The sequence below is a fragment of the Phascolarctos cinereus genome, unplaced genomic scaffold (assembly GCF_003287225.1).
Source record: "Phascolarctos cinereus isolate Bilbo 61053 unplaced genomic scaffold, phaCin_HiC Scaffold_3;HRSCAF=262, whole genome shotgun sequence".
Classification (NCBI taxonomy): Eukaryota; Metazoa; Chordata; class Mammalia; order Diprotodontia; family Phascolarctidae; genus Phascolarctos; species Phascolarctos cinereus.
The window spans coordinates 260014683-260026816 of record NW_027555736.1 but is presented as its reverse complement, the minus strand read 5'-3'; the positions used below and the strand labels follow the sequence as shown (position 1 = coordinate 260026816).

The window sequence follows — 12134 nt, the reverse complement described above, 5'->3', positions numbered from 1 at the left end:
GAAGAGGAAAAAAGAACTTATAAGCAAAATCCCAAAGGAAAAGGAATAACAAATGAGGAGAGGAACAGAAGTGAGAGAAAGAGAGACAGTGGGAATAGAGCCACCTTTAGAAAGATTAAGAAAAAGAAATTGTAGAAACATAGTACTTGTTTAATAGAGGAAGATGGTAAAAAATATATATATAAACCTAACTCTCATCAATTCAAATATGAATCAAACAATCCAACAATATGGAAAAAAGCCTACACTGTTGCTTATAGAATCCCATTTCAAAAACAAAGACCAATACAAAATAAAACTGAGATGGAAAAAAAATTACTGTATATCAATTCAAACCAAAAAAAAAAAAAGCGGGAGTTGTGATCATGCTATCTGAAAAAGCAGAAACACTCAGAAAATGAAAAGAGATTAACAAGGGAGCTGTTGTCTGTCCTTCATTCTCGAAAAGGACCTTAACATCAGGGAAGTGACGCCATGACATACAAGTATGTGGGACAGAGACCACCTACCCAAATTAAAAACAAGAGCCTTGACAAAAGTTTGCAAAAAGGGGGAATCTCTTTATTGACTTTCTCAAGAAAGGGCACCCCGGTGCTGCCTAAGCTGCCCCAGGAGTGTGAGTGCTCTTTGTTTAAGGCAAGATCATATAGACCTTAACACAGCAGCCCACTCCAAACCCCTTCCCATTGGCTCATTGGCTGAGCCTCAGGTGTACAATCTATTCATATAAAAACTACCCGTTAACAGAGAGCAGAGAGGTATAGAAATTATGTTAGCATCTTCCCCTTTTCAGGGCCTCACAGTTTCAGCAGTCTTTTACCCAAGGTCATATAACTAGCTAGAGGATGAGATAGACAGGATGCTCTTGTGGCTCAGGAATTTCTGCTAACACTATCTAAGAGTAGGGGAGGGAGAAGGCTAGGGGAGGGGGTCTTGTATACTGAGGGGTCTTCACTTAGTGTTGGTACACATGTACCACTCAAAAGCAACAATACCAGAACCATTAACAAGAACTAATGACCCTTTGAGGAGGCTTCACTTCTGAGAGATCATCTCTCACACAAGTGAATTGGATTTAAGTGAGGGAGGGCTGTGCAAAGTCACCAGCCTCATTTTCTCCTCCCAAGCCATCAAAGAAACATCTGAGGTGTAAGAAAACATAGTAATTGTACTGGGGTCTCTTGTCGGGATACTTAAGTAGCCCTCTCTGTGTTCTAAAAAAGTCTTAATAGAGAAACAAAAGGGAAACTATGGAGCTGAAAAAATTGGTGGAGAAACTAAAGTTAAAAGACATGGAATCTTCTGAATGGGACAGCCAAAGAATATACATGAATCTCAGTCCCAGATGGAACTTTAAAAAAAAAAAGTCCTAGAGCACAAAGATACTGCAAATGTCAAAAGGCATACATCCTTTATATACTATAACATAACAAAAGCATTCTCAAACAAAAGATATAAACTCAAATAGAGGCAGCAATGAAATCCTGAATAATGATGGATCAAAGAACAAATCATAGAAATATTTGATAATTATGTAAAAGAAAATCATAATGATGAACCAAAATATCAAATTTTCCATGATAAAGCTAAAGCAGTCCTTAGAGGGAAAATAGTATTCTTATAAACATACATTAACAAAATAGAAAAAAAGAAGTTTAACTGTACATGCATTTTAATGAATTTTAAACCAATGAATAAACCTAAAATAAGCACAAAAATATATATATAAAATACAAATATCTAAAATCAAAAATAGTCCTTATGTGGAATGAGAATACACTAGAACTTTTTCCATTAAGTAGAAGAATTAAAGCAAAGGTACTAACCTCTTTCTCTGTACTGTTATTTAATATAGTTTGAGAAATGCTAGTAACAGCAATAAGAGAAGGAAATTAAAGGTGTAAAGATAGGTAAAAAGGAGATAAAACTATATCTTGTTTGCTGATTTTATGATTGCTTACTTGAAAAATCCTGGGGAGTTGTAAAAAGCACTTATTGAGACAATAGCTTCAGCACAGCCTACAAAATAAGCCCTCAAAAATTAACAACATGTTTATGTAGTCATAAAAAACCCACAACAAGTAATGATTCATTCCAAATAACTACAAAAATGCATAAAATATTGGGAATGGACGTTCTCAAGTGCACAAAAGGGTTGTATCGATTCAATTGCAATGTTTCTTTTGTTTGTTTTCCTTTTTGGTGTGGCAGTCAGGGTCAAGTGACTTGCCCAGGGTCACACACCTATTAAGTATCAAGTGTCTGAAGTCGGTATTTGAACTCAGGTCCTCCTGACTCCAAGGCCAAAGCTCTATCTACTGCGCCATCTAGCTGCCTCTACAATGTGTCTTAAAGATAATAAAGAACAACTTAAATTCTTAGAGGAGTACTTTTTCCTCATGTGTGGACCATGCCAATTTAATTAAAATGGCAGTGTTACCAAAATTATTTATGCTTTTAATGCTAATAATCATAAAATTCATTTGGAAAAACAAGGATCCAGAATATCAAGAGAAATGATGAAAACAAGATGGAGGGAGAGAAGCCTCTCCATATTACAAAGCAGCAGTTATTAAACCATCTGGTGTTGACTAAAGAATAAAGAGATAGGTCAGTGAAACAGACTGGATAAAGGAGAATCAGAAACCATCAATAACCCAGTATTTAGTGCATTGGAAAATATCAGTTACCCAGAAAAAAAAACCTCTTTATTTGATAAAAACTACTGGGAAAACTAGAAATCAGTGTGGCAGAAATTATACTTAAATCAACACCTAGCAACACAATACATTCTAAATGAACATGCAATTTTAGTATTAAAGATTATGCCATTAAAAATGTAAAAGATAAACAGAATAGAAACTGTATAGAAGATGTATTCTCAACCAAATAAGAGATAGAGGCAATTACAAAAGATAAAATAGACAACTTTGATTACTTCAATCTGAAAAGCTTCTGCATAGACAAAATTACTGTACATAGGATAAGATTGGAAATGGTCAAATGGGAGAAAATCTTTGTATCAAATTTCTTTGACAAGGGTTCAGTACCTAGCATATATAAAAAATAAATTAGATGTAAATGTAGGCAGCTAGCTAGTGGATAGAGTACTGGGCTTAGAATCAGGAAAACTCAATGTTCATGAGTTCAAATGCGACTTCAAACACTTACTAGCTATGTTACCCTGGGCAAATCACTTAACCCTCTTTGCCTCAGTTCCTCATCTGTGAAACCAACTGAAGGAGGAGATGGCAAACCACTCTAGTACCTTTGCCAAGAAAACTCCCAATGGGGACACTCTTTGGGACCTCATATCCAACCCCAGTCAGATATGACTAAACAACAAAACAAGAAAAAAACTATGTATGTGTATGACTAATAGCCATTTTCCAATTAACAGGTTGTAAAAGGATATGAGCAAACAGTTCTTTAAAGAATTACAAAGTATTTACAACCACATGAAAGAATGCTTCAAATCACTAACAATAAGAGAAATGCAAATCAAAACATCTCTTAATTTTTACCTCACACCTTGCAAATTGGCAAAAATGACAAAAATGGCAAATCATTGTTTGAATGTTGTAAAATAATTGGCACACTAATATGTTTTGGTGGCATTTTGAAATGGTATGACCAATTTGACAACTGACAAAAATGTCCATACTCTTTGAAAAGATTCCATTACTAAGCTTGTACCCCAAGGAAGCCATTGATAAGAAAGTCTCCATATACTTCAAAATATTTATAGCAATTTTTGTGATACCAAATCATTGGAAATAAAACAGCTGCCCCATCAATTGGGGAATTGCTAAACAAATTGTGGTACACAAGTGTAATGGAATATTAGTATGTATACTAAGGAATGATGTACATGATGAATATGATTGGTTGTTATCCTTCATTCTTGAAGAGGACCAAAATGACATCATTATGCTAGAGTTAAGTTACAATATGTCCGACTGTGGCTGATCAGACCAGTATGAGCTCAGAATGTTCTTCCATAGGTCATGCACAAATAGCCCATTGTGAATATTTGGGGTGAAGGGTGGATTCTCTAAATTTGCACGTCTCGTGTTTCTTTTGCGCTACTTCAGTTCTGGTTTGCTTATAGAGCACAGCACCATCTCTGATGAGGGTCATGCTAAGCGACCTTGTGCCAGTGTTTCCTGTATCACACAATTGATTCCAAAATTCTTAAAAGAGAACTTGACAGTATTCTTGTATCACTTCTTCTGACTACCACATGAACACTTGCCCTGTGTGAGTTCTCTGTAAAAGTCTTTTTGACAAGTGTATATTTTGCATTTGAGCAACGAGGCCAGCCCATTGGAGTTGTGATCTCTGATGAATTGATTCAGGAACTGATTCATAATGAATATAAAAAAGCAATGAAAGATCTATATGAAGTGATGCAGTACGAAGTAAGGAGAGCCAAAAAAACTCTACATAGTAACTACAACAATGTAAATGGAATAAACAACTACATGTTTAAACATCAACTATTAATATAATAAAATTATAAAGATCCAGCAGAACTCAAATAAAGAAATAGGAGAGGACACCCCTAATCCTATCATTTCATGGAGGTAGGAGCTCTGTAGATGTTACACATTGCACAGAATTGCAGACTTTTTCAATGTATTGATCAGTTGTGCTGATTTTTTTTTTCTCTAAAAATACTATTTGTTATAAGAGATGGCTCTCTGGGAAAGGGAGTGGGTGGGGTATTCAGGTTAATTATAATGATATAAGAAACAGAAGATAGTAATGTAAATGTATTTTTAAAAATCACCTTAATTATTAATGTACCTGTTTGTACTTACATAAAAGAAAAGGAGAACTCAGAATGTTCTGTATGTTATACTAGTGTTTCTAAAATGTTTTCTCTTTTTTTATCTCAAGATGTCTTTTAAAATATTTTAGAATAATATGAAATTATGGTACATTAACATGTCCCCTGAAGTTAGTTTTAAATTATTCAGTTGTATCTTAATTTTTTTAAAATTATACTCATTTTTTCTTTACCCTCTTTCTCCTCAATTTTTTGATACAGATAATGAACATGTTTACATGGAGTTATCACAGAAACTTTATAAATACTGTCCAAAAGAATGGAAGAAAGAAGCCAGCAAGGTATGGCAATAAGAAATCACTTAAGTGAAATTATACCCATGAGCGAAATTATTTTCATTTAACTTACTGTTTCAAATTTAGCTGTTCTGAATTAGAGACAAAATAAAATAGGGCCTCCTGCAGTTGTGAATGAAAAATGGAAATGAATCATATTAAAATTGTAAGTGCCAAATGATTTATTGGTCTATTACTAATTCCATTAATAAATGAATTTTTTTTAACTGTCAGTTCAACAAAAAATAAACTATAAATATCATTGAAGGACATTGCTTTGAAAAGATCACAGCAGATTTTAACTTTAGAGGTAAGTGATATTTTCAGAATGGCAATTTATGACTTTTTTTTGACTTTTCAATGTTCTGGCCATGGTGTTCATAAAGGATAATTGTCTTCATACTGGCAATCATCAATTCATACTATAAAGCATATAATACCAGGTGATTTTTTTGATATCTTCAATTTTTGAAGCTCCTTAATTGAAGCTCTCCTTACTTTGCTCTGCATATATCCAAATGACATATATTCATGTATATTTATTTTAGGGTATTGACCAGTTTGGTCCTCCAATGATCATTCACTTTCGGGTGCAATATTATGTGGAAAATGGAAGGTTAATAAGGTATGGAAAAACTAGTCTAGATCTTTATTTTTGTCTTTTTTTTTCTTTTTAAATTTATTTTATTAATTTATTTTGATTTATCAACAATCACTTCCATATGCTTTTGAGTTTAAAATTTTTCAACCCCTTTCTCCCCACCACCTTCCCCAAGATGGCACACAATCTGATATAGGCTATACATTTACAATCCTATTAAACATATTTTCACATTAGTGAAGTTGTAAGTAAAAATTAAAACCAATAGGAGGAGCCATCAGAAAGAAGAAGCAAAACTCAACAGAAGAGAAAAAAAATAGTGATCAACTTCCATAGTACTTTCTTTGGATGTGGATAGCATTTTCCATATTCAGTTATGATTACTATCTGTGTCTTTTCCTCCATTCTTTTTTTCCCCATTTATGTTTTCCTTTCTCCTTTCCCCCCCTCACTAGTGTTTTGCTTTTGACCACCACCTCCTTCAGTCTTTCCTCCCTTCTATTATCCCTTTCCCTTTTCTTCCCCTTTACCCTCTCTTCCATCCTCCCTCCCTTTTCTTTCCCCTTTTCCCTCCTACTGCCTATAGGGCATGTTAGATTTCTATACCTAACTGATTATGTTATTCCCTTCTTAAGCCAAATCTGATGAGAGTAAGGTTCAAATAATGCTCACCCCCCTCCCTTCTTTCCTCTGCTCTAATAGGATTTTGTGTCTTTTCCTGTAATGTAATTTACCCTTGTCTTCCTCCTCCTTTTTCAGTACATTTTCTAAAATCAGACTAATCCACTTGCTTGGATCCACTTAACCCACTTGATTAGATTTTTTTTTTATCATTACATCAAAGTCAACAAATATCCACCCCCTTTATGTATACTCCTTCAACATGGTGTAATAACAATACAGTTCTCAAGAGCTGCAAGTGTCATCTTCCCTTGTGGGGATGTAAACAGTCCACCCTTATTAACAATATTGTGTCTTTCTGTCCCATTTACCTTTTATGTCTCTCTTGAATCTTGTACTTGAAGATCAGATTTTTTGTTGAGCTCTGGTCTTTTTATGAGGAAGGTTTGGAAGTCCTCTATTTTGTTGAATATCCACCTCCTCCCTTGAAAGATCATGCTCATTTTTGCAGGGTAGTTGATCATTGGCTGCAATCCCAGCCCTTTGCCTTACAGAATATCATGTTCCACGCCCTTCGGTCTTTTAATGTAGAAGCTGTAAGGTCCTGTGTAATCCTGACTGTGGTTCCATGATATTTAAATGTTGAGGGCCGATCTTAAGAGTCTGATAAGGGTTTAAGATCCAAGGCAGAGTTTGACCTCTGCCCAGGCTTTTACCCGAAAGGGCTCAATGATTAAGTGGTACGGCTCTCCAATCCCTTTCTGATTAGGAGGTTCCTGAGACATTCCTTCTCACTCTTTGAACCTTAGATTTACACATTCACTCCTCTATGCAGGTGGTGCCAAGGTGCCTGAGAAAACCTTGGAAAATACAACCCAATCTAGGAACCCTGATACGAGGAAATTTATGTTGTCATGTCCTCAGCAGATGTTCTGGGGAGTATCTCACGGGGAGGACTCTTTGAAGTTAGGCTAGATTTTCTTTATATATCCTGTACCCTCAGATGAATAAACTGAGTCAGTAATTCAGCTCCACCTGGCCCATGTCACAAGTTATTCCATGCCTCTCCATTCAGTGTACAGTCTGGTTGCGGGCAACATTTAAATTTTTTTTTAATATAAATTTATTTATTTTTCGTTCTCAACATTCACTCCCACAAGTTTTTGAATTCCATATTTTCACCCCATCTCCCCCCTCCTCCCACCCCAAGATGTCATGCATTCTGAATATCCCTTCCCCTACTCTGTCCTCTCTTCTATCTCTCTCCCCTTCTCTTATCCCCTTCCCCTTCTATTTTCCTGTAGGGCAGGATAGACTTCTGTACCCCATTTCCTATATTATTTCCCAGCAGCATGTGAAACATTTTTTTTTAAACATATGTTTTTAAAACTTTAGGTTTCAAATTTTCTCTCTTCCTCCCTCCCCACCCACCCTCATTGAAAAGGCAGGCAACTCAATATAAGTTGTACATGTGCAGTTATGCAAAACATGTCCATAGTAGACATGTTGTGAAAAACTAACTCTATTACCCTTAATCCTATCCTGCCCTCCCATTTATTGTATTCTTTCTTTTGACCCTGTCCCTCCTCAGAAATGTTTACTTCTTTTACTTACCCTTTTCCCAATCTGCCCTCCTTTCTATCATCCCCCTGCTCTCTTGTCCCCTTTTCCCCCTATTTTCCTGTAGGGTAGGATAGATTTTCCATACCCAATTGAATGTGTATGTTATTCCTTCCTTAAGCCAAATCCTATGAGAATAAGATTCACTCATTCCCTCTCACCTTCCCCCGTTTCCCCTTCCACTGTAAGAGACTTTTCTGGGGGGGGTTTTGTGAGATAATTTACCCCATTCTACCTTTCCCTTTCTTCTTCTCCTAGTATAATCCTCTCTCATCCCTTAATTTTATTCTCCAGATATGACCCCTTAATCTTCAGCTCACCCTGTGCCCTCTATCTGTCTACATATACATACATATAATTTTTTTCCTCCAACTACCCTGATACTGACAAAGGTCTAATGAGTTATAAATATCATCTTTCCTGTTTACCTCTTCATGTTCCACTTGAGTCCTGTATTTATAAGTCATATTTTCTATTCAGCTCTGGTCTTTTCATCAAGAATGCTTGAAAGTCCTCTATTTCACTGAATGACCGTTTTTTCCCCTGAAAGATTATACTCAGTTTTGCTGGGTAGGTGATTCTTGGTTGTAATCCTATCTCCTTTGCCCTCTGGAATGTTATATTCCATGCCCTGTGGTCCTTTAATGTAGAAGCTGCTAAATCTTGTGTTATCCTGATTGTGTTCCCACAGTACTTGAATTGTTTCCTTCTGGCAGCTTGTAAGATTTTCTCCTTGACCTGGGAACTCTGGAATTTGGCTACAATATTCCTAGGAGTTTTCCTTTGAGATCTCTTTGAGGAGGAGATCTGTGGATTCTTTCAATTTCTATTTTGCCCTCTGGTTCTAATTTATCAGGGCAGTTTTCCTTGATAATTTCTTGAAAGATAATGTCTAGGCTCTTTTTTTGATCATAGCTTTCAGATAGTCCAATAATTTTTAAATTCTCTCTCCTGAGTCTATTTTCCAGGTCAGTTGTTTTTCCAATGAGATATTTCACATTGTTTTCTAATTTTTCATTCTTTTGGATTTGTTCTACTGTGTCTTGATTTCTCATAAAGTCACTGTCTTCCAATTTCTCTATTCTAATTTTTAAGGAAATATTTTCTTCAGTAAGCTTTTGGACTTCCTTTTCCATCTGGCCAATTTTGCTTTTTAGGGCATTTTTTCCTCATTGGCTTTTTTGGACCTCTTTTGCCATTTGGGTTAGACTATTTTTTAAGGTGTTATTTTCCTCTACTTCCCTTACTTGCTTCTCAGAATCATTTTTGAGCTCTTCCATGGCCTGGGACCAATTCATAGTTTTCTTGGAGGCGTTGGATGTAGGGGCTTTGACTTTGTTGTCTTCTGGTTGTATATTTTGGTCTTCTTTTTCACCAAAGTAAGATAATATAGTCTGACTCTTTTTGCACTGCTTGCTCATGATCCCGGCCAATTACTTGAGTTTTAAACTCTTTGTTAAGGTATGAATCTGCTTCCCATGTGGAGAATGTACTGTCCCAAGCTGCGGGGGTTTCTACAGCTGTTTTCAGAGATACTTGTAAGGTGGTATGATAAGGGGCAAGGTGTTTACTCCTTTCCTGGCCTGCGACCACAAGTATTCCTTTCTGTCCTGTAAATGGGGGGGGGTCCTCTCCACAGCCACTACAAGCTCCACCACGCCAGCACGCCTCCTCACCTCAGCACCACTGCCCAGAACTGTGACCCAGATCCAAACACGGGCAAAGCAAGAGATTCCTACCTCAGCAGTGGCAAAGAGATCCCTGCAGTCCCTCTGTGATCAGCCACTGGATTTCCCCTCAGTCTGTGGGTCAGAAGCTTGGGAAGCAGCTGGCTCCCCCCGCACCACGCTCTTGGGGAATGGAGCTGAAACCCCGCCTTCCTTCCTCAGCACTGACAGAAGCAGACTTTTCCCACTGACCTTCTAAGTTATCTTTGGCATTGGTGGATTGAGGAGTCTGGAAACCTCCACAGCTGCCCGAGATTTAGTCCTCTGAGGCCTGCTCCACGTTTGCTGCAGCCTGCACGCCCACGCTGTGGTCTGCCCTCCCACACCATGCTGCGCTGCCAGCCCCACACGATATACCTTTCTGATCAATCATCCAGGTTCTCTTGGGCTGGAAATTTGTTTCACTCTATCTTTTTGTGGGTTCTGCTGCTTCAGAATTTGTTTAGAGCCATTTTATATGAGTATTTAGAGGGGTTTGGAGGACAGCTCAAGCAAGTCACTGCTTTCACTCCGCCATCTTGGCTCCGCCTCCTAAATTGTTTCTTTATGGCTGCTTGTAGCACCTTCTCTTTCATCTGGTAATTTTGCTATTATATTCCTTGGCTTTGTCAATTTGGGATCTCTTTCAGGTGGTGAGAGGTATATTCTTTCTATGGTTATTTTACCTTCTGGTTCTAGGACTTCAGGGCAGTTTTCCTTTATGATTTCTTGAAAGATACTGTCCAGGCTCTTTTTTTCATCATGATTTTCAGGTCCAATGAGGTATTTTATGTTTTCATCCATTTTTTCATTTTTTTTGTTTCTGTTTCACTGATTCTTGCTCTCTCATAGAGTCATTAGTTTCCATTTGTCCAATTCTAGTTTTTAACAGATTGTTTTCTTTTGTTAGCTTTTGTACTTCCTTCTTCAATTGGCCAACTGTATTTTTAAGAGATTTGTTTTCTTCAGTGTACTTTTTTTCCAGTTTGCCAATTGTGTTTTGTAGGCACTTGTTTCCTTCAGTGTACTTTTTTTCTAATTGGCCAATTGTATTTTTTAAGGACTCTTCTACCTCTCTCATTAGACTTTTAAAATCCTTCTTGAGCTCTTCTAAGAAGGCTTTTTGGGCTTCAGACCAGTTCATATTCCCTTTTGAGGTTGCAGATGTGGGTTTGTTGACAATGTTGTCCTCTTCAGAATTTCTGTCTTGATCTTCACTATTTCTGTCTTTTTAAAAAAAGAATTACATAAAATTTTCAAATGTTAACTTTAATAAGATCGCTGATGAATTTATAATAGTTTATTATAATTTGTATTGTAATTTATTATAATTCCTATACTCTAGCGCTCAGTGACAAGTCAGTCATTAGCAAGATACAGCTTTTAAAGGTGTCAAAAAAATCTCATGTTACTCTGAAGATAGAATACACAGAAATAAAGATTGTAATACTTGTTATTTATCTTTTTCTTTACATGTTTACCAAGCACATAGGTGTATTTTTATTTGGTCCTTTAACAATGTTACCTAGCAAAAAAAAATACCTGTAAGTTATCATTGTGGGGTAATACTTTGGTTTTTAGGTTTTGCTTTCAAAATTTATAAAGTATTTAATGTATATTCTCATTTGATCCTTTTTTTAAAAAAATCTATTTTCATTTTAGCAAAAACAAAAATAACTTGTTAGCTATCTTTCTACTCTAAATGATAGTTCCTAGTGTTGTGGGATAATGCTTTGATGGGAAAGGCAAGATACGTGCTTTTACCATAATAAGAAAAGAATTTTGAAGATTGTTCTTCCTGCTGTGATTATGATGTTGAATAATACCAAGCTCTTACAACAATTCTTTGAGATAGCTAATATAAGTATGCTAGCTATTTAATTACCACTACCACCCACTTCTCTACCACTTGCTGTTTCTTATAGATGTCATTCTGTCTCCTCCCTCCATGCAGGAGGCATGAAGTGCTTTTCCTTTTTACCATTCAGAGTTAGGAATAAATTCTACCTCCTGCATACCTCTTCTACTGCTCTCTCCTCATCTTACAATTCACCAGTTGTTAGCAAACTTACTCCCCTAATTATTTTGTATTTGCTTGTATTTCATATAATGTACTGGTAGAATGTAAACTCTTTGAGGATGAGTACTTTATATTTTTGTTTTTGTATTCCTAGCATAGTGTATGACACAGAGAAGGTGCTTTATAAATGCCTGTTGATTTGAATTGAATCATATCCTTATGTTATAGATAAGGAAACTGAGCAAATCACTTCATTTTTCAGAGCCGTAAAGCCACATATTTAGTAAATGGCAGAACACGAATATAAACACGTCTTCTCATTCTAAGCACATTCTGTTATACTACATTTCTTCCCTAATGAAAATGTTTTCTCCTGTGGTAAATAAGAGCTTGGAATCAGAAAAAAAAAATTAGACCCAGACCTGATCTCTGATTTGAG

General features: G+C 36.3%; 1 protein-coding gene across 2 annotated transcripts in view; it reads left to right on the top strand.

Moving 5' to 3' along the window:
• FRMD6 (FERM domain containing 6) overlaps positions 1-12134 on the top strand; it is a 152775-nt gene that overhangs the window by 96252 nt on the left and 44389 nt on the right. For both annotated transcript variants that reach the window (XM_020974864.2, XM_020974863.2), the window contains exons 4-5: positions 5054-5133; positions 5676-5752. In XM_020974864.2, the coding sequence (XP_020830523.1) occupies positions 5054-5133; positions 5676-5752 (157 nt within the window). The remainder of the gene's footprint in view (positions 1-5053; positions 5134-5675; positions 5753-12134) is intronic.